General features: G+C 37.0%; 1 protein-coding gene across 1 annotated transcript in view; it reads left to right on the top strand.

The window, feature by feature from the left end:
- The window catches only part of hydin (HYDIN axonemal central pair apparatus protein), a 145,276-nt gene that overhangs the window by 116,948 nt on the left and 5,198 nt on the right, over positions 1-23,130 (top strand). The window contains exons 53-77 of the mRNA XM_056478776.1: positions 104-339; positions 479-581; positions 1,145-1,349; positions 2,056-2,285; positions 2,394-2,539; positions 3,843-4,038; positions 4,116-4,221; positions 4,717-4,944; positions 6,546-6,901; positions 8,891-9,051; positions 9,125-9,219; positions 9,454-9,667; positions 9,796-9,999; positions 10,951-11,077; positions 11,163-11,328; positions 11,940-12,087; positions 12,168-12,375; positions 12,505-12,726; positions 15,581-15,750; positions 15,823-16,021; positions 16,109-16,264; positions 18,319-18,599; positions 20,202-20,421; positions 20,586-20,795; positions 22,654-22,817. Of these exons, the coding sequence (XP_056334751.1) occupies positions 104-339; positions 479-581; positions 1,145-1,349; positions 2,056-2,285; positions 2,394-2,539; positions 3,843-4,038; positions 4,116-4,221; positions 4,717-4,944; positions 6,546-6,901; positions 8,891-9,051; positions 9,125-9,219; positions 9,454-9,667; positions 9,796-9,999; positions 10,951-11,077; positions 11,163-11,328; positions 11,940-12,087; positions 12,168-12,375; positions 12,505-12,726; positions 15,581-15,750; positions 15,823-16,021; positions 16,109-16,264; positions 18,319-18,599; positions 20,202-20,421; positions 20,586-20,795; positions 22,654-22,817 (4,751 nt within the window). The remainder of the gene's footprint in view (positions 1-103; positions 340-478; positions 582-1,144; positions 1,350-2,055; positions 2,286-2,393; positions 2,540-3,842; positions 4,039-4,115; positions 4,222-4,716; positions 4,945-6,545; positions 6,902-8,890; positions 9,052-9,124; positions 9,220-9,453; positions 9,668-9,795; positions 10,000-10,950; positions 11,078-11,162; positions 11,329-11,939; positions 12,088-12,167; positions 12,376-12,504; positions 12,727-15,580; positions 15,751-15,822; positions 16,022-16,108; positions 16,265-18,318; positions 18,600-20,201; positions 20,422-20,585; positions 20,796-22,653; positions 22,818-23,130) is intronic.

Raw genomic sequence — 23,130 nt, forward strand, 5'->3', positions numbered from 1 at the left:
ATACTTACAGTGCTCTAATACAGTACTCTACGTTACCATGATTTTTTTCCATCTTAGCTCTGCTGCCATCAGCAATAAAACTAATGTTTAGTGTTTTTCCCAGGTTATTGAGCCCAATTTGGAGGGAGGCGAGACCATTAGTACTATTCCAATCAAAGTGTCAGTCCAGGCAGTTTTCTCTAAGTACATTATCAGTCCCTCTAATAATATCAACTTTGGCCCAATGGTCTATGGCTCGCGTAAAAGACAGACTCTCACCGTGGAGAATAAAGGCAACTTCGAGATGCGGTTTACCATTCGGCTGTGTAAAAACACCGCAGTTCCTGCACAAAGGAGAGGGTACTGCTATTGTTTTAAACAAAGGATTTTATATTTGCATATTATACACTCTACATATTGTGTATATAAAATCATTTTCTAACTTAATTTTTTTATCATTAAATTATATACATTCTGGCTCTCTCTCTTTTTTTTAAAGTGTGGTGAGTAAGAAGCCATCAAAAGACAGTTACGGTGCAAAGCCATCCAGTGCCAGTGAATTACGACTCAATATGCAGACTGAGGCTGGAATGTCAACACAGGTACAAAAAAATATTCCTTTACTAACAAGTTTTGACTCAGTATAGGGTATATGCATGGCTAGTGTTTCTTCCATACCGATAAATTTCTAGTAAACGGTTGTGACTTTTTTTCTAATTACATACGCTTTCTTTTACAGCATGGATGTTTTAATGCAATTTAAATACCATCGGTTAAATAGAATTCAGCATTCTTTTAGTTGTTCAAGCGTAAAATGACTTGAAAAGCTGTTTACATGCACACACTGTCAGGACCCGCGGGCGAGTGCAAAAACACCATTGAAAATACTGGAGTAAAATAAATGTTCATATTTTAAAGAGATAGTGTCTGAAAAGGGAATTTAATGCAGTGTTTCTTGTACAATCTGATACCCACTTTATCATATATCAACCAGGCAGTGGAGACTGTTGATTTTTAAAGAAAAAAGTGCCAATTTTGTAACTGCATATAGCACTTGACCCAGGTTTCTGCAAAATTAAAAGTCTTTCTGCATACTTCTGCATATACAGTCACAGTCTGGCATATAATATATTACGCATTTATATACATGTTGTTTTTTTTACAGGTTAATTTGACATGTGGTGTTTTCACATTGTTTCCATGCTTTGGGAATCTGGCACCTGGAGCCCAACAAGTAGTTAATGTGGATTGCAAAGCAGATTCTGTAGGTATTTGGGAGGAATGTTTAGCTATAGACATCACTGACAGAGACCCCTCTGACAACCCAGATGGGATTCCATACAAGCTTGTAGCAGAAGTTTGTGTGCCAGGTTTGCAACTTATACATATTTATATAACTTATATATATATTGATATATAATATATTAATATATTTTACTGAATCTGTTACTATATTATGTTTAAATCTATTTTGTGTGTCATTATTAGGTTTATTAGGACCTTGTTAGGCACACGAATCATATATGGGTTAACAACTTGCTTTGTGTTTTTGAATGATTATAAGAACAGGGTTCCCACAGGTCATTGAATTTCTGAAATATCATGGAATTTTAAAAGGTCTATCCCACACATTGAAAGTCAGGGAGTTTCGTATATATTTTGGTCTAAGTCATCCTAGATTTTTGTTTAACATTTTATAAAAATTTAATTTTTTGGTACCATGTTTTTTATCTTGTTGTTTAACTTATTTTTATAGTTTGTTTGTTTGATTTTTTTTACAACATCAAGCAGCATAAGTTATTTTGTTTTGTTTAAAATAAAGTCTTATAAAATAAAGTTGTCAAGTCTTGACACATTTAAAGTACAATAGTCGCTCCACACTTTTGTGCCACACTTTTTTGACATTACACTCATGTAAGGTTATGGAAAATGTCACGGAAGTTAAGCTTTTTAGTCAGTGAAAGTCAGGGAATTTGACAAATGGCTTAGACTGGGAACCCTGTAAGGAATACAGCATTACAGCAAATAATAAAAATGAATTTTAGTGATAATTTTATACAAATGAATTGTTTACAGGAATAGCAAGCACAGACATTGCTTCTATCTTTGAGGAGCACCGTATCTGTAAGAACAGTAGCATGCTGCAGTGTGAGCAGTACCGGGACAGTATGGGCATTTATGTACAGGACGAGAACAAGTTTGTCTTTAACAATGTATTGGTGGGTCAGTCAGCCAAAGCTCGATTCCGACTGATCAATCCAGGGAAAGTATCCTGTGAACTCACCCTGGCAATCAAAACAGTCAAGGTGTCTTACTTTTTTTGAAACAATTGTAATTTTTGTAACTATTAATGATATGTTTGTTGCTTAATGGTATCTTTGCTCAGCTGTTCTGATTTTTTTTTATCATTTTAGACACAGAACGTCGAGGTTTTTGAGTTGACTCCTACAAAGATGTGTATCCCCAGCCACTCTCATGCTTTTGCTACAGTCACGTTTTCTCCTTTGAGTATGCAGATGTATCACATGGTTTTTGAGGCAGTTCTGAAATCGAATACAAGGTAACTGTTTTATTTATTTATCTTTATTTTTGTGAAACATTACAAGAAACCTTTCTAATGCATCAGAGAAAAATACCATACAAAAAACATCATTTCAAGTGCTGCAGCCATAGAACGGCAGTAATATTTCTTGATTATTACATTATAACAAGAGTATAGCTCCTAGACATATCATCTTTGGTTTCTTTGGTAGCTTCAAAGAAATTCAATGAGCTAAACTAAAAATGTCCATGCCAGACCCAAAAATCTCCTAAATGGATTAAAAAATGGTAAAATTACACTGTTTAACACTAGGGGACTTGTAAAATAAGCCTATTTTAAAAAGTGTAATGTTACAGTACCCGTTCTGTTATATGCAACATAGGCTCATTCTAAAAACATACCCTTATATACATTTCTGGAGATCACGAATTATGTAGCCAGAAGTACGTATGGCTGCATTTCATCTTTAAAACGAACGCTACGGAGCAGTATGATGCCATTCTTTTTCACGCTTACCAGCTGACCGCTTACCTCCGTATGGACGGCTTTTCCACTGTGACCAGTTTGTCCAGTAGCTTGCCATCTACGTCAGCGGACTTGAGATGCAGAGAGGAGTTGACAAGGAGCATAGACAAAAACAGGGTAACAATATAACAGCATATAACAACAATAACAACAGGGTAAGAATGTGGATTGCTTTTTAGAACTGTCGGTTGGGTTTGAGGGGAAGTGGGTGTTGGGGTCAATCGGTGCTTTTGAAAACACTATTGCTTGGGCTTAGGAAAGGAGGATGGTGGGTCAGTCGATCGGTCAGTCAGTCAACAGCAACTTGTGCTGGATTTACGTGAGAACGGCAGGCACGAATGGCAATCGCGAGATAAATTTGAGATATCAAAAAGTGTACACAGCAGCCTCTGGTGGATTCGTGAAAACAAAAACTGCCAAAAAACGTATCTCCTGGGATATATTTGGCACTCTCCAGAAATGTAAATAGTGGTACGTTGTCAGAATGAGCCTGGGTTGGTTGTATTCTCTTCTGAAAAAGTTTTGTATTGTAAATAACAACAAAAAGCTTTTTTATTTAAATTATGAATGTCTTTTATTCAGCAAATCTTTTGTATTTTTCTTGCGCAACAAATGTGGACAATTTAAAATGATGATTGAATATCACAGTACAGTAACTCCTATTTAGTCTAAACTGTTTTTTAAGCTCACAGATTTGCACATTCTATACCAGGTTATTGTTTTCAATGTAAGTTTGAAGTGTTTAGATGCTTGTTTAAAGTTTGTTGAGGCTTTTCTCATTCTGTTTTGTCCATAGTCAAGTTTCTGCCCACAGACCCAAAGCTCTGGTGTTTGATCTAATGGGTGAAGGCAACTTGCCCTGCATCACTGTTTTGAAACCTGTTCAGAGGACTAATCAAGGACATCCAGTGCTACAGTTTAAGCGCTTATTGGTGGGACGAGGGCAAACTCTTCCGTTAGTGATCAAGAACAACAGTAATGTGCCTGCACAAGTAAGATAAGAATTTGTTTGACTAAACTACAGTTGAATGTCAATATTCATTGGAATAATCCATTGTTTAATTTTCAGGTTAGCATTATTCTACAATATCTCCCAGACGTTTTTACTCTAAATGCTGCTCCTGGAACTGTATGCAGACTAGCCTCCTCACACATGGAAAGTGATCCTGGAAAAGGCAAGCCATTAAACACAAATAAAATGTGTTCCCACCAAATCTACATTAATTTCACTCCAAATAAGAGCTTTAAATCTATCAAAAGCAGCAGGATATTTTCTGGACCTTGTTCAGTTTCATTATATTGTTTGTCCTTTGATTATTTAGGAGGTTGTTTAGAGCCACAAAACAGAGTGCGATAGGTAACTTCACATCAAGCAGTTGTGTTTGTCCAGATGAATACAGTCATTGACCAATCAGATTTGTGCATTCTAGAAAGCTGTATAATAACTTTAAATTTTAATTAAGTCATTTGAAGCTTTATGGTCATTGCATTTCACCGAGTGCAGCAAGAGAAGGAACAAACTGTTATTTCTTTTATGGCCTGTGTATGAACATTTAGCTCGCGACAGGCAACCATAAGCAGTAAATTGAAATAAACAGAACGTTAGCATGAGATATCCAACACAAGTGTATTAAAACTAAATGTATGTGGCATTTTTTGCTTCTCTTCAGATGCACAGCTTGCTTATGTAGCCTCTATGACGCTTCTGGCTGGCCAGCAAGCGGAATTCTTGGTTGGGTTTCATCCGAAGGTGGCTCAAAGTTTTGAAGCCAGCATGAAGCTAATGGTTAAGGATAACCAGTATGATCAGACTGTGGTGCAGATTGTAGGTGAGGGTTACCATGACATCATCATTCTGGAGAATGTTGGCAACAGAGTTCAGCAGGAAAGCACTGAAAGTAAGTCACAATGAATTTTCTAAACATTCTAAAGCATAACTGAAATAAGGATGTCATTCATAATTCTTGTGTACTGTTGAGCTTATTTTCATCCACTTTGAGAGGATTTTGAGTCTTAATTCAGCAACAACTTTCTCTGTGTTTCAGCAAATGGAAGGATTTTCAGGGACAAATCTTAGTTTGACACATATTTTGGGAAAATGTTTTGTAATTTTTCAAAAACTCAACTATACAGTCTGGCCAAATTTACGACCCTTTCGTTATGTTGGTGGCTAATTGCCCCATTGGCTTCCTTTATTATGACATGTTTTGATTGATCATTGGTAATTGTTAACACCAATTGTTAATGGTGCAAACTAATGATTGTGGGCAAAAGGAATTTATTTTTATTACTTTTGTGTCTTTATTTTTTTATTAGAATTAAATGTTTAGACTATTCATTCATTCATTTTCTTTTTGGCTTAGTCCCTTTATTAATCTGGGGTCGCCACAGTGGAATGAACCACCAACTTATTCAGCATATGTTTTATGCAGCGGATGCTCTTCCAGCTGCAACTCATCTCTGGGAAACATCCACACACACTCATTCACACACTACAGACAATTTAGCCTACCCAATTTACCTGTACCACATGTCTTTGGACTGTGGGGAAACCAGAGAACCCGGAGGAAACCCACATGAACGCAGGGAGAACATGCAAACTCCACACAGAAACGCCATCTGACCCAGTCGAGGCTCGAACCAGCGACCTTGCTGTGAGGCAACAGCACTACCTACTGCGCCACTGCGTTGCCATGTTTAGACTAACAACCGATTAATCTTTTTCTTTTGTATGATACCATGTATTAACCAAACTAACTCCTTCTTTCTTACTGTGTTGCATACTTCTTAGAAGGAACTGCTGACAAGAGGGAAATAAATATAGTGCGGGGGGCCTTGCTCCAGACTTCTGTCTAACAAGATGTCTAGGAGCTGAATGCTTGTAGAAGTTGTGAAATATATTGAAGAGGCACTTAACTGTTCAGTTCTGGTATGCAGAGAAGGGTTGCGGAAAGAGGAAGTATGTTTGCGTGCAACAGCCAAATGACTGATAAGTGACGTTACACCAAAACTCCATCTGTTAATATCAGTATATGCTGCAGTCAGAGAAATGTAAGTTATTTGTGAACCTCCTGAATGTAATTTTTGTATTGCATTGGGGTAATGTAACCCAGAGCTCTGTCCTCAAATTATTCATTTGTATCGAATAAATAACTAATAATTTAGACATTGAAGAAAATCCTCTCCTGACCTTTTTTATTGAACATGCATGGAATTGGCAAGATTTTCCAACATGATCAACAGTAAAAATGACTTTCAACATTTTCTCCTAACAGGGAAAACCACCAACAATCAAGAATGCATGATTATATGGTGTCATGGCTTTGCAACCAAAAAACGTTATTATAATGGAAGTCAATGGGACAAAAACACCCATTAACATAATGAAAGAGTAGTCAGTTTGAACAATACACAAGGGTTACATTTTTATTTTCGGTTTTGAAACCCTAATAGTGTTATACAATATATGGTAATTATCAATTCTAATTACTTTTCCCAGGTCTGTCTGAGCATCTGGATTTTGGAGATTGTCACGTGGGCCGCACTTATCAAGAAACTTTCACCATGACAAACCCAAGCAGCTCCAAGGTGCTGCGCTTTGAATGGCTTCCCAATAGCCCACAGCTGAGCTTTTCTCCTCAAGTTGGCCATTTGCATGCCGAGTGCTCCAAAGTTGTGACAGTGACCTTCTGCTCAGAGGAGCCCCTTATGCTGAACACACAAACAATAAAATGTACACTCAGCAGTATTACCTTTCAGCAGCCTGTAGACCAGGTCCCCGACTGGGATGATAGTCACAGAACTGTTAAATGGGTGGACGTAGATAAGTCTTCACAGCAGCCAACTAAGCGGAAGGTGAGTTTCATAGAATCACTGATAGATTTCAACAGTAGTCATTTTAGTACTCACAATTTGTGAGATGCATTTTGACCATTCTAAAATCTAAAGTTTCAAGTGTACTACAGTACTGAACATGTCATGTTTTTTTTCTAAGAATAAAATTTCTAAAGGAGCTATTGACATAGAATTGAACCAGATTTTGGTAAAAACCCAAACAATACAAACATAAAATCAAACAAAATAAAAAAAATTGTTGTATTAACAATGAAATGACACAAGGAGAATTATTAACAATGTATCAACAATGAAATGACACAAGGAGAAAGTACTGAAACACATTTAATACTTTATATAAAAATCTTGATAGTTGTCTGGGTCTTGTCTATTAAATCTGATCTTTAATTTGTATTTTATATTGGATTCAAGTCAGGAGATTGGCTGGGCCATTCTACAGCTTGATTTTCTTTCTCTGAAACTATTTGAGGATTTCCTTGTCTACTGTATGTTTTGGATCATTGTCTTACTAAAATATCTGCCCTTGTTTCATCTTCATTATTTTGCTATTGTAGATGTTGGACTGAAGCAGCTAATATTAATTTATAATGAGGAAAGAGTTGCAGAATAACTACTGAAAGATTTCAGCTGCTGTCCAGGCTTTCACTGCCTTTCTACACATCTCTTTCTTTCTACAAATTTCAAGTCAAAGGCACCTTTAGAATAATATTTTCTAAGAAAAATGGTGACGTGTTCAATACCTATTTTCCCCGCTGTATATAAACTAGCGATTACAAAAGATGAGATATTAATTTGCACTTGTCACATATGAAGTCACAATTATAAGTAATTAAGTCATGATTATGAGAAATGAATGTACATATGTGAGATATAATAATGTCAAGATTATGAGAAATACATTTGCAATTTAGATATAAATGTGCAATCAAAAGAAATAACCACTTAGTGCAATAGGAAATGAAGCTACAATTGTGATGTGTGAACAGGGCCGTGAGCCACTGCCCCTCTGCTCTTATTGGCTGAAGTGCCCCACTCAGCCTGTACCCCCCACTTAGCATGATTTTCACGACTGTCACTACCCCACCCCTCCCCCCACTTAGCGTGATCATGACGTATCATGATTTTCGCGACCGTCACCATAGCCCTGTGAGCACCTGCTCATTTAAGAGTCTGTGCATGGCACTGTGTGTGAAGTTACAAATTCAAGTAATGAAGTTGCAATTACAAGAAAAAAGTCTAATTTACTTTTACTTTTGGCTACTTTTCCTATTACAGTTAGTGGATATTTCTTATAGTTGCAAATTGATATCTAAATTGCAAATGTATTTCCCATAATCTTGACATTATTTTAAGTATTCACAGTTTGTGAGATACATATTGACCTTTCGAAAATGGTGAGATATCAAGTAAAATGTTGAGAACAAACGTTTTGATTATAAGAAATTAAGGTGAATTGAATAAACTAAATTGTCCATAGTGTATGTGTGTGAATGAGTGTGTATGGATGTTTCCCAGAGATGGGTTGCGGCTGGAAGGGCATCCGCTGCGTAAAACATGTGCTGGATAAGTTGGCGGTTCATTCCACTGTGGCGACCCCGGATTAATAAAGGGACTAAACCGAAAAGAAAATGAATGAATGAAAGTTACAGTTACAAGTATTGAAGTTAGAGTTAAAAGGAAAAAGATTTACTAAATTGTACTGATTTACTAAAAAATAAAGTTGCAATTTAGATATCAATTCACAGTTGAAAGTGTTTCTGTTAAGAGAAATAAAGTAGTAACTATTACAAGAAATAAAGTTACAAGAAAATTACAATTGTTCGAGAGTTATAAAGAATTAGCTCATAATTAGGACAAATACAGTCAGAATCACCTTATTGTTTACACTTCCATAGTAAAACCTTCATTACAGTAAATCACATACACTGTAAATGCTGAAATCTTACACTGCATAAAGTGCTTATGCTCTTGTATCTGTTCTGTGATCAGAAAGCAGTGACAGACCCTGAACCTCCTCACTCTGCGGTAGAAAACTCCACAAGAGAGATTGAGCTGATAGTTAGTGCCACATGCGATTATGTCCAGTTCCAGTGTTATAATAGACCCATCCGCTTCAAAGACACAATGCTGTACCAGACCAGAGTTTTTCAGTAAGTATAAATGCACTCATAACAGACTAAAATTAGCCTGGATGGACTTCTTAAATGATGCTGTGTTTGTTAGGCTCCAGATGGAGAACAAAGGCACTGTTAAACTGGAGTATTCCTGGCAGATTCTAATGGAGACATATGGAAAGATGGCTTGCTTTGAACATGGAGGTATAAACGTTTCCATTGTGGTTTTATGCATGTTATGTTAGAGAATTAGGTTTATTCACTGTAAAAATCCTGGGATTGATTTGTGTTAGGACAACATAAAGGAATTGAGTTAGCTTAATTGTTTTACAAATATTAGTGGATTTGTGTTCATTCAGCTTATTTTACATAAGTAGTTTGAACAATCAGGAAAAATAAAATAAAACTAATGTAATCAAAATACATCTTATTGATCAGGTAGGGGGTCCCGCTCGGCTCAAGGCAGTAGGACACCAGAGAGACCAGCAAGCTCTCTGCAGAGTGTGTCCTCTTTGCTGATTGGAGACCCAGAACTTCCTCCCTTCAGTGTCGAGCCTGCTGTAGGGTGTATCAACCCAGGAAAGAGTCAAACTTTCCAGATTCGGTTCTCCCCTCTGGAGGTGGCAGAGTTTGAGGCCAATTTGATCTGCCGGTCAGTCACATAGAATGTTCGTTTGTTAGAATGAATGACTAATGGATAAAAGAATATTGATTGAGGATTTTGATGTACTTATTATTTGAATCTGCTAATGTAGAAACACTTCCATTTTATTATTATAGCATCCCTAATCTAAAGGACAACCAGAGTCCAGTATTTACTGTAAATGGGCGCTGTTTGCTGCCATACTGTCATTTCCACCTCAAGGATTCAGATTACCTCACTGGAAACAGGCGGAACCCTGAGCCCCATAGTCCACTTGTGGTGGACCCCAATACCAGGGTTATAGAGTTCACCTCAGTGGGCATTGGCACGTCTGTCTGCAGGTAAATCTGAATTTGAGTCACTCTGAAATTGTTAATTACATTGATGAATAATAAATCATCAAATATAATAGGCATGAAAAATGATAATACTGTATGCATCTAATGTTAGCAGTAATATTATAGATATCATTGGCCCATAAACATTTCCTGCTTGTTGTCAAACTATTTCATATCTGAAACAAAAGGCAATTCAATCTTATTGTTAAAACTGCTATCATAACATTATTTGTCAATATGTGGCTCTTTTTGGATTCTCGGGAACTATGGAAATTAAAAAAGTAAAACAGGAAATACGTTAGCATCATTGTTATTGTTTACATCCCTCAAAATGGTCTATAAACATTTATCTTTTAATATATTTTATTTTTAATGTATGAGCATGGGATGTATGTTCCAACATAGCTGTTTAAGAAATAAAAGCCAGACACTCCATTATTTACTGTAGGTTTAAAAAAATGTTGCAAATATATAATAAAGCTCCAGTCATAGGCTCTTAACTCCTTAACTGTCACCCCACTTTTTGAGTTCACATTTGAAAATTATACATGATATCCTTATGATATGTAGTTTGTCAAGATAAGTTTAGTTTAGACTAAAAAATAAAAAAATAAAAAAAGTATGTACTGAAAATCATACTTTCTGACCAGGCAATGCTTCTTTTTGTGATTACAAAGCTGAAATTTCAGCAGCCATTTTTACTTCAAAAGAACATTCAATACATCTGGAATCTGTCAAATAATTTTTATCACTTTTGATCAATTTAAATTGTTTTTCCTGAAAATAAGTATTAACTTATTTTAAAAAGTTCTCCAAACTTTTAAACAGAAGTGTACTCACTGTTCTGTGTACTATATAGGGTGTACTGACAGCCTTGTCCCTAATTAAATATATGGCTGACTTATTATTATAAACAATGATTGATCTTTCTCTTTCATATATTATGTCTGTCAGGGAATTTGGAATTATTAATCCTACAAACAAGCCATACTCTTTCATCTGGAGATGTGAGGACTCAGGCAAATCTCCTTTCAGTTGCCTTACACCAAGCAAATCCATTCAGCCGGGAAAAGAAGTGAAGGTGATTTGTTATGGTTTTAATGAAACATAGTGTAAACATTATGCTCTTTAGACATGCATCAATATCTGTTAATATCTGTTTCTAGGTCTCGTTTGAGTATCAGGTTCTCAATTTGGATTTAGCAGAGTCCTTCTGGACCTTCTTTATCCCTGAACACAGCTTGTCTTTGCCCTTCCTGCTGGTGGGCACTACTAATGAACCTGTAGTCTACATTGATCGAGCCCACCTTAATCTGGGAAGCTTGCTATTAGGTAAGGCTTCAATAAAATACTATGTTTTGCCATTTTAAGGGGATAGTTTATTCAATAGGAAAAAAACTATGACCTTTATGATGTTACAGACATGTATGCATAAATGTTTCGACTGATGTTCCATACAAAATAACCTTGGACCTACTTACTTTCACTGTATGGACATTATTATAAATTATGACATCCAAGACTAGAGCCAATCATTAATCGCGATAGACTGGTGTTTTTCTGAGGGAGGGGCTCGGACCGTGTATTTCTGCAGATTTTGTGTGATTCGAACGTTTAGAAATGAAACGAATGAGACAGTTGTTGTTTATTTTTACTGTTGATACCTAGTATAAAATTTAATTGTAAGATTGGCAAGCAATTTTGGACAATTTGATGTTTCCCTAGTCAAACAGAATGTCCTAGCATACAGCCTGAGAGGCGTTTCAAAGTTGGCCGCCAAGTGAAATGACTTGCCTTAAAGGGACTTTGGACATAATTTGGACTGTCCAACATTATTCTAACTTTATTTATTTAAATGGAACTGTTAATCCTAATTTTACTATTATTGGTAACAAACAGTATGTCAGTCTTCTAAGCAGGGGTCATCTTGTCTTTGTGTACAGGTTGTGAAGCTCATCAGACAGTTTTTGTGGTGAATAGAGAAGACCAACCATTCCATTTCATGGTTCAAGAGTCTTCATGCCATTCTGAGGGCTACCAGGACAGACTGGTGCTAGATCCTATGGAGGGAACCATTCCACCCAAAGATAGGCATGTTATTTCACAAGACTTAACATATTAATATCTATTTAAATCAATACTGTGTAAAATTTGATCTTTTATTGTCTTAGGATCCCGTTGGTCATATGGATCACTCCTACTCGGGAGGGAGATATGGCATTTAATCTAGTAGTCACAGTGCAGAGGAAGCTCCAGCCGCTGACCATGAATGTGAAAGCAGAGTGTTACAGCATGAATGCCCACGTGCGATACGAGAGCCCTGAAAGATCCATCACAGAGCTCTCATCAAACCAAGTCCATCCGGTGGACTTCAAACGGGTATAAATTTATGTGAAGTCATTTACCTCGTGTGTGTGCTTTGTGATAGATTCATCTGTGGTAGAGTTCCAACACAAAACGTTTAGATCGAGCTTTCTGCCACTTCCTCTCATCTGTTTCCCAAAATAGGTGGAGCTAAACAATAAATCCACATGCACGTTTGTGGTTTCTAATCCTGGGAAGTTCAGTTTGGATGTTGAGTATGATCTATCTGGACCGGCAGCACTCCAGCTCCATCTGCAGGTTGAACCCAAATCAGACACAGTGGCTGTTGGTGGACAGAGCTCTCTCACCGTGACCTTCTGTCCACAGCGGAAATGTGTACTCAAAGATCTGACATTGTCCATTAAGGTAGACCCTCACCTTCTTATTGACCTTATTATTTTATGTACGTGTCAGGCACAGCCATTGGAACCTTTATTGGTCTGAGACTTCCAATCTCATTCACTTCCATTGATTTTTAACCATAAAAAACTTATATTGTTTGATGTTGCTTGTATTTTTTTATTATAATGTTCTTTTTATGTATTGCCATCAACACAATTGTTTGTAGTGCAAGTAGTTATCTGTTTACAGCTGTTTATTATTTCTACGCTGTGAACAAATGCATTTCTTACACATATTTTTGTCTTGATTCTAGTCCAAATATCTAAAGAATTCCTATATCAAGTAACATTTTCTAGATAATAATATGACAAGAAATAATATGACAAGAAATAATATGACAAAATTAAGTGAGTTTTTCCATAAAACAAGCTAAATAATCTGCCCATGGATTAAGCAATATAAGTTTATGTCAAAAGAAAAACAAGATGATTTTGCTTACACCATTGGCAGATTATTTAGCTTGTTTTAAAGGGCACCTATGATGCAAAATCATCTTTTGAAAGCTGTTTGGACCGAACTGTGTGTAGGTATAGTGTGTCCACAGTCATTTTGAAGTAATATAAAGACAAGAAGTCTCTTTTTCAAAATTTCCTGACATTAAAATAGGATCCAAATCCCTGCAATTTTGAGGCCCACCACAAGGTGATATTGGAATGTGGTTTTCCCCACCCACCGAATTAACTGACAACTGCATATTAACATGTCTCCATAGTAACGCATATAATCATATCCATAAGGCAAGACAAAACTGGAATTAAAAGATCTGTTTCAACTCTCTGTGATCAGCTGCACCTCAAAAATGAGTTTCACGAGTTTAAAACATTTTTAAATCATTGCATGTTTGTAATAAAGAAACAACAATAGAATCGATATGTAATTCATAACGATAATCGCTGGATTTGCGTCAGAGAATGCTTCAAGCACACAACAGGAGTTTATTTTGTACAGTAGCATAATCAATATAGCAGTGTATATTAACGTGTATCCTGTCATATTTGCCTCAACTATACATGCAAAAACAGTGCAAAGTTATGTGTGGTGCATGTGTGTACTGCAAACTTTGCAACAGCATTTGTGACTCATCGTTGCAGAAAGGCTTGAATAAACTCCACAACAAATAACATCAAATAAACTTTATTGTTTTTTTTACTCTGGAATGAATATCTTCCTCATTTGCTTCATTGCTGTCTCTGTAACCAACTGCTGTTGTGTGATGCAGCAGAGATACAGATATGCACGTGGGAACAGTGGGCAGGGAGAACCAGCTAATTTGCAGCTAAGACTTATCTTACATCTTGTAAAAGCGGTAAAATAGGAAAAACATATCCATTTTGACATGTTTTTGAAAACAGGACAAAACTATTTGGTTGTCTAGAAAATGTTTCTTGATTTGAGTATTTTTAGATATTTGAACTAGAAACAAGGCAACAACTACATTCACCTACCACTTTATTAGGTACACCTTACTAGTACTGGATGGGACCCACTTTTGCCTCCAGAACTGCCTTAATCCTTCATGGCAAAGATTCAACAAAGTACTGGAAATATTCCTTAGAGATTTTGGTCTATATTGATATGATCGCATCACGCAGTTGCTGCAGATTTGTCGGCTGCACATCCATAATGCGTATCTTCTGTTCCACCCCATCCCAAAGGTGCTCTATTGCTATACTTAATTGAGATCTGTTGACTGTGGAGGCCATTTGAGTACAGTGAACTCATTGTCAGTTTCAAAAAACCAGTCTGACATGATTCGCGCTTTATGACATGCGCAACGTGCATTATCCTGCTGGAAGTAGCCGTCAGAAGATGGGTACACTGTGGTTATAAAGGGATGGACATGGTCAGCAGCAATACTCAGGTAGGCTGTGGCATCGACACAATGCTCAATTGGTACTAATGGGCCCAAAGTGTGCCAAGAAAATATCCCCCATACCATTACACCACCACCACCAGCCTGAACCATTGATACAAGGCAGGATGGATCCATGCTTTCATGTTGTTGACGCCAAATTCTGACCCTACCATCCGAGTGTCGCAGCAGAAATCGAGACTCTTCAGACCAGGCAATGATTTTCAAATCTTCTATTGTCCAATTTTGGTGAGCCTGTATGAATTGTAGCCTCAGTTGCCTGTTCTTAGCTGACAGGAGTGGCATCCAGTGTGGTCTTCTGCTGTTGTAGGCATCCGCCTTAATGTTGGAAGTGTTTTGTGTTCGGAGATGCTCTTCTGCATAACTCTGTTGTGACTAGTGGTTATTTGAGTTACTGATGCCTTTCTAACAGCTGGAACCAGTCTGGCCATTCTATGACCTCTGGCATCAACAAGGCATTTGCGCCCACAGATCTGCCACTCACTGGATATTTTCTCTTTTTCGGACCATTCTCTGTAAGCCCTAGAGATGGTTGTGCGTGAAAATCCCAGTAGATCAGCAGTTTCTGAAACAGTCAGACCAGCCCGTCTGGCACCAACAACCATGTCACTTTCAAAGTCTCTTAAATCACCTTTCTTCCTCATTCTGATGCTCAGTTTGAACTGCAGCAGATCATCTTGACCATGTCTACATGCCAAAATGCATCGAGTTGCTGCCATGTGATTGGCTGATTAGAAATTTGCCTTAACGAGCAGTTGGACAGGTGTACCTAATAAAGTGGCCGATGAGTGTAAGAAAGAAAAGCATTTGTTTGCAATGGAGTCATTTCCACATAGGCAAATGAATTGGAAATTCTAAAATCAAAAGATTACTTATGCATTGCAGATTAAGATCAGTTTATTTACATGATTGTTCTGCTAATAACTTTCCTTCCTCTGTTTGTAGATAAAGAATGGTCCGAAATTCTGTTGTGCCTTGATGGGTTCAGCTGTAGCTCCAGATCTGGAATTTTCTTTCCTCAAGCATAATTTTGGAATGCAATTCACATATTGTTCTGGTATGAGCCCTGCTACACACACACTGGTGATCAGCAACAGAAGCAGTGGAGGAATCAGGTAGATGATTTTCAACAGTTTTAAAAGTAAAATTGTATATTTAGTTTTTATAACACAGTGATGTTTATTCAGTCTAGACTGCTTGTTCTCAAACACAACCGTCCTGGAAGTGAACTTTACCCCTCTGGTACTTCCTCCTGGTGGCTCTGTGGAGGTTCTTATGTCATTCTACCCACGTAAAGCAGTTCGTTACCATGAGAAGGTGGTTTTTGAGATGAATAAGTGTGCAAAACGAGTTGTGGAGATCCTGGGACAGGGTGCTGAGATGAAGGTGATAAAAAGGGTCTGGGAGTTTTAATATGATCTTTCGTTCGGATGTACAGATATTTATCCTCCACTGTTTTTATTTTGGTCCTAGATTGATTTAGAGGACTCGGCACACAGAGTGGTCAATTTTGGAGCTCTGCAGATTGGCCAGCAAAGTCGGAAATTGGTTTCCCTTGTGAATAACAGCCACTGTTCCTTGACCTTTTGTCTTCACAGACATTCTGATAACTCTCTGCAGTACTCCAAGGTAAGTATACAGTACAGTTTCTTGCACTTGGACACATTTAAAAGTATAGGGTTTGGGAATTTGATAAGATTTTTGAAAAAAATTTTTGATCAAACAAAAAGTTGACCACAGCGGAATGAACCGCCAACTTATCCAGCAAATGTTTTACCCTTCTAGCTGCAACCCATCTCTGGGAAACATTCAATCACACTCATACACTACGGACAATTTTGCCTACCCAATTCACCTATACCGCATTTTATTGCTGTGATGGTAAAGCTGAATTTTTAGCATCTTTAATCCAGTGTCACATGATCCTTCAGAAATCATTGTAGAATGGTGATTTGGTGCTCAAAAAACATTTCTTATTTTAATATGTGTCTTTAAAACAGTCATGGGGTTCTATTTTAACAATCTCGGCACAAAGTCTAAAGTGTAAGGCTCGAAAGCATTAAGGGCATGTCTGAATCCAATTTTGCTTTTTAAGGACGGAAAAATGTGTTTTGCGCCCTGGCGCATGGTCTAACAGGGTTGTGCTTATTCTCTAAATGAGTTATGGGTGTGTTTTGAGCATATAGTGCATTAAACCAATCAGAGTTTCGTTTTTCATTCTCTTTAAGAGTCACTTGTATAGCGCCATGGTGCATTTGCTATTTAGATGGTAGACTTTGTAAGTGGAAAAACTGAATGCTTTACTAGCGAGAAAACAGTTAAACAAACCATCTGCAGCGCAAAGATAAAGAACGAGCCTCCTCCGTTCAGCCTCTTTACTTTCTCTTTACTTTACTTTTACTCTTTAATTTACTCCTTTACATTTGTGGAGTTAGGAAATGGTGGAAACTCACTCCACTGAAGACATCCATTAACCTACATATTTGCATTCATTTGTTAAGCACAAAGATTTGTTTCAAAACTATTTCTAAATTCAGTTCTAATTTCCAGCAAATGAATAAATGAACAATAATAACCAAGTGTGGTCAAAAAGTTATGTCCAAACACACGTCCTATTCTTATGCCCCATATGGTGATACATACGTCTCCAAAACCTGACAGGTGGACAAATCTAAACTTGTTTTATTAAAACATTTATAAATATAAATATACTAAATACTACTACTAATAATAATAACATTAAACATATGCACATTGTTATGAATAACTGAAACCAACCCCCTCCCTGACATGAAGAAGCCATGAAGGTGGTTGTTTTTTTCTTCATGTAGAAAAAGATATTATTTGTAATATTTTAATCCTTTAATTTTTTTAGTAGGTAAATATATTTGTGTGTTGCTGTACATCCTGTGTCTATTAAGCAATGTGTACACGTTTTGGACCTGCATAAGCGCAAAACTAACATGATCTGCGCTGGACTTTAGACCAGCTTTCAGTTGGTCAGTGGCACAATCTATTTCAGTTCCTCAAAATACAGTATCAACACGCCAACAATGCGCTTTAACACATCTCCTTTTTAGACCGGAACATGCATGAGTCCACAAAGTGGCGCAAATGGATTTGCTATTTAAACAACGCAAAATGTAACAGCTCAAAATGTAAAAATTTGAGTTGTGTTGAGCTGAAAAAATAACAACAAATTACACTAAACGTGTCTTGTGCCTTATTGTGTGTATGATATAGGGTCCAGGGTGCTTAATATTTTTGTAAAAAAATATTTCGTTTCAAATAGAAATCTATTTTAACTTTTTAAAAATATGTATCGTCTGTCATTTTGATCAATTTATTGTATCCTTATTGATTTGATTAGTTAAATTTCAGTCTTTTGAATAGTAGTGTATAGTATATAGAATGGAGTCTATTTACAGTGTATTTACAGTATATACAATTGTTTATTTTTTGCATTCTTTAATTAAAATCACAAGAATAATAATTAATATACATTTTAAAAATCACTTATTTTTTTTACATTTGTTTTTTGTTGCTGCTCTGATAGCTGCTTTCAGCTTCGTGTAGTCCACAAGCTTGTGTAAAACCTGATTGTCATGTTCTCCATCATAATTTAAAAATGATCCAAACAGCATACATCAGATGAAAAGAATCTGTTTTTTTTCCCTCTTCAGATCTTGTCAGTGCGTCCAGATGGCCAGGTAACACTTAAAGAGGGAGGTGGCCGCTGTGTGGTAGAGCTTCTCTTCTCTCCTCAGCAGCGCATGCCTCCCTTCACAGAGGAGCTGCAGTTGGAGTGTTTAGGTGCTGTTCGCCCCCTGCTGGTCATGAAGGGCTGCTGCCAGGCAGTGGAGGTCAGGCTGGACATTGACTACCTACAGTTTGGGGCTGTGGTCCAGCGATGCCAAGCCACTCGTCGTATTATCATGCACAACTCAGGAGACATTGGTGCAAGGTACATGTTCATGCATAAAATCTTTGAAGGAATAGAGCTTGAATTAATCAAATCTGTCCTGGTTAGAAAAGATAATAATATAATCATAAAATCTGAATCTACTAGAATAAATCTAAAAAGTGTTAAAAATATCCCTTTTTAAGCATTTTATCTTGGCTTCAGCGTTGGCTTTCAGCTCACAATCCGAACAGGGAAATTGATGCAAAATAAATCTTTGCCTGAGTGGTCTCTTAGTTCCTATTCCACAACCATTTTTATTGCTGGATACTCATTCTTGACTGGCAGCTCGGTGACATAGTTGTAAGGTTTCTGTGGAACAATCGGACACTGAATCCCAGATTTGCACCCATCGTCAATTGGGATGGAACTGGTCTGACTTGCAACTCTGCTGCTGAAGGTTACATTAATGGTGTAGGACTGTCCCTTGTGAAGCTGTCAGGGCTTGATGTCAATCAACTACTTTTCCGTCTACTGAGCCACAGTCCACAAATTTTACCTGTTCAGCACTTGTACGAGAGAAAAGAAATAAAACCTCGTCGAGCACTTTGTAGTCCATGGTTCAAATTAATGTACGTCCTTCCTTCTGTGTCCTTTTCTCACACCCTTTTTTTATGTCACGAGACCTAAATGACTGTCCTCCAATCAAATACTGTCTGTATGGGCAGCCCTATGGCGTAAAACTTCTCGATGAACTCTCAACCAATGGTTTTAATTATTTAGTACAGGTCAATCGGGGTTGTTGCTAGATCGGATAAGGTTAGTGCTAAGTTAACAAGAGTTATTTATATTATTTATTCAATATATATATATTTTATTAACGTCTACCACCATCACCACCCCAAACCTAAACCCAACCGTCACAGTAACGTAAAAACAGTAGTTATACCGAGTATTATTTATGCTATCTATTAAATTACACAATAATTTGTATTTTTTAACACCTACCCCCACCCCAACAATAAACCCAACCATCACAGTACTGTAAAAGTTGAATTATTGTTATACAGTGTCTTAAAAAATGCTGCTATATTGATGTGCATATCGCACTTCCTGCTGCTGATCTAGACTTTACCGTCAATTGGAGCTTTTGAAAACACTATTGGTAAGGTAAAGAAGGAGTGGTAAAGAAGGAGTGTGGGTCAGTCAATCGATCAGTCAATCAGTCAGTCAGTCAACAGCAGAAATTACACAGTAACAGCAGGCGCGAATGGCACTCGTGAGAGAAAGTTGAGATCTGTACACAGGTGTACACAGCGACCTCTGGTTGATTCGTGAAAACAAAGACTGTCAAAAAACGTACCTCCTGGGACGTATTTGGCACTCTCCAAAAATGTACAGTATATACCGGTATGTTTTCAGAAAGTGTTGATATTTTTATTCTTTTAAAATGCAGCTTTGATAAGCAAAATTGGCTTCTTTTAAAACAACAAACAAAACCTTACTGATCCCAAACTTCTGACTCCAGTGAATAATTAGAAAATGTTCAAATTTGGTGAATGGTGAATACTAAAATGTGCAGTTGGTTCTGTAAATCAATTTAAATGACAATACTATACCATGTCAAATGTACAGCACAAATGAACTTATCCTCATTCTTTTCAGATTCAAGTGGGATGTAAAGAGTTTTGCTCCAGATTTCACCATTTCACCAGCTGAAGGCTACATCACCCCAGGGATGGAAGTTTCGCTTGAAGTGACCTTTGCCCCTACAGAGCTGAGACAAGACCTCCATTATGACAATCTCTGCTGTACAGTAGAAGGGGGAAAATCTTTAAAACTCACTCTCACTGGCTCCTGCATTGTCCCACCAGTCGCAACAGAGGTAATAGACTGAAGAAAACACTGAATGCTACAGTGTGCCAGTTTCCTTCACTAAGTACTTGAACGTTGCATATTTACTAAGAAAAATGTTGAAAAGTTAAAAGGCTGGACTGTTCATCATGTTACTGTCTATTTCTTGCTCTTTTTCCTCTTTTGTGCAAGCAGGTGGTGAATTTCGTATGTCAGGTGCGCAGTCAGTGCACACAGTCTCTGGCTTTGCCCATCCGCATTAACCAGCAGTGGACTCTGAAATGTGTCATAGAGGGAGAGCATTGGAGCGGGCCACCCACTCTCCTCACTGAGCCTACTCAACAGAACACCTATGAGATCACATACAAGCCGCTGGTCATGACTGCAGATGGGGAGAAGCATGAGGTGTGACACTGTCTAGACAAGAAGAAGGATCTTCCAGTCATTATTTTTTATATTTGGAGAAACTATTAAAGTGAAAAACAAATGTCAAAATTGTCATTATAAAAACCCCACACCAACTGTCAATTATAGTGTTCGCCTAATGCTGCAACAAATTTAGACATTTTCCAATAGTAATGACTTCACTTCCCTCTGCTGTGTTATTAGCATTATGTTATCATTTTTGTCTTCGTTACTTGAGTTTAATTTGGATGTTTTTCCACCATAAGTTAGCATGTTGTATGCATGTTTTACTAGCATGTTTTTTTAATTGTGGGAATTAATTAATTTTCTCTGGGTGATTCAGTTTCCCTCCAAAACTGTTAATTGGCCGTATCGCATGAGAGTGTGTGAACTTTCAGTTAGTTAGTTAGTTAGTTAGTTAGTTAGTTTATTTATATAGCACATTGTTTACAACACAACATTGCCCAAAGTGCTGAACACAATCAATACTAAATTAAAATAAAACCTACATCACATACATAACAATTAAAACATAAGGCAAAGCCCTCAACAATTAAAAAGACTTAAATGCTAAAGAACAAAGATGGAGTTTCAAACGCTTTTTAAAAACAGATAGAATTAAGCATGTCTGATGTGGGAGGAAGCCCGTTCCAGAGTTTTGATGCAATAACAGCAAAAGCCCGTTCCCCACTTCGCTTACACCGAGACCTTGGTACAGAAAGTATAAACAGATCAGAAGACCTTAGTGCCCTACATGTATACATGTAGGAGGTCTGATACGTAAGGTGGTGCCAGATCATTTAAGGATTTAAAAAGAAATATTAATAGTTTAAAATCAATCTGTGACCTAACACTGTCAGGGTTTAGGACTCGAGTTAGTGCACTCTCAGGGCTAGGTTTCAGAGAATTCACTGGTAGAACATGTGCCAGAGTAATTGTTGGTTCATTCTGCTGTGATCACCCCTGATAGAAGGGAATATACTGAAGGAAAATGAGTGATCATGTTATTAACTTGAATTAGCTTGATGCTAGCATGTTTTAACATGAAGAACATATTATCATGAATTAACATGTTGAAAGTTTTCCAAGTAGAATTAACATGTTGTTTGACATGGTTAACACATTGGCATACATTTAACATACTTGTTGAAAGTTTTCTAACAGTAAATGTTGTTTGTATGAATTAACATGATAATAATAGCATGTTTGTAGCATGTTTAGCATATTATCGTAAAGAGATAACAAGGTCCCATGAAATTGAAATAAATTTTTTTAGATGTTTGTATCAGTATTGTTAGTTTTTAAGTTATCTATAAGCTAGAGTTCTCTGAAACAGTGACAAAATTTGTGTTTAGAAGATATAAAACTGATATAAACATGTAAAGCTTGTAGTTTGTCACTTCCGCCTATATGGGTTAACTGTTTTATTCACGTCACTTCATACATCAGTTTCTCATCAAATCATAACCATAAATGCTCTCTAGCATCTGACATGCCCCGCCCCCTTCAAGACACTTTTCATTTGCTTTTCATTTAATGCACTTGAGCTCAAACACTGGTAGAGCGGTGATTAAACAAAATGCTATTGGCTGTTTTTTAAAAAGGTGAGGAGCTACATTATGTCCCACTCTCTCTTCGCGTTTTGGTTCAGATTACGTCAAACATTGATTAAAAATGCATTTTTCAAAGCACTTCATGGGACCTTTAAGATAAATAAAGTAAGAAATGGAGGTCGAGGGAGTACCTCCTTGAAATAAGTATTTGCAGGGTGAGATGTCTGAACATGTTAACATGTTTTAAGCACACTGCTAGCATGAAATGCATGTCTTTTAACCCTGTATTGTGTTGTGTGTTGCAGGGCTCTGCATTTTTCTCATTTCCTGATGGCAGTGGAATAATGTACATTTTGCAAGGCACAGCTGAGCCGCCGAAGGCTGAAGGCACAATAACCGAAGAGATCAAATGCAAAACTCAACACACACAGTCAGTACCTGTTCACAACTGGCTGTCCAGACCTCAGAGGTACATCATCAGTGCTGAAACGTATACATTCAAGTAGGGCTGAACAATATAACGATTGAGCATTGAATAGCAATGTGTGTATCTGCAATAGTCACATCGCAGGATTAGATTATTTATTAAAAATGACACAATAAAGAAGATTTTATAAATTTTTTATTTTATTTTTTAATATTAACCATTTTATGTTTGATAGTTCAATTTCTATAATTAAATATTGTTAGACTCCCCAAAAAACCATAAATCAGTATTTATTCAACTTTCTTTTGCTCGGTCATTTTTAAATATGCTTGTAGTTTATTATATTTCATGGAGA

The sequence above is a fragment of the Danio aesculapii genome, chromosome 18, assembly GCF_903798145.1.
Source record: "Danio aesculapii chromosome 18, fDanAes4.1, whole genome shotgun sequence".
NCBI classification, from domain to species: domain Eukaryota; kingdom Metazoa; phylum Chordata; class Actinopteri; order Cypriniformes; family Danionidae; genus Danio; species Danio aesculapii.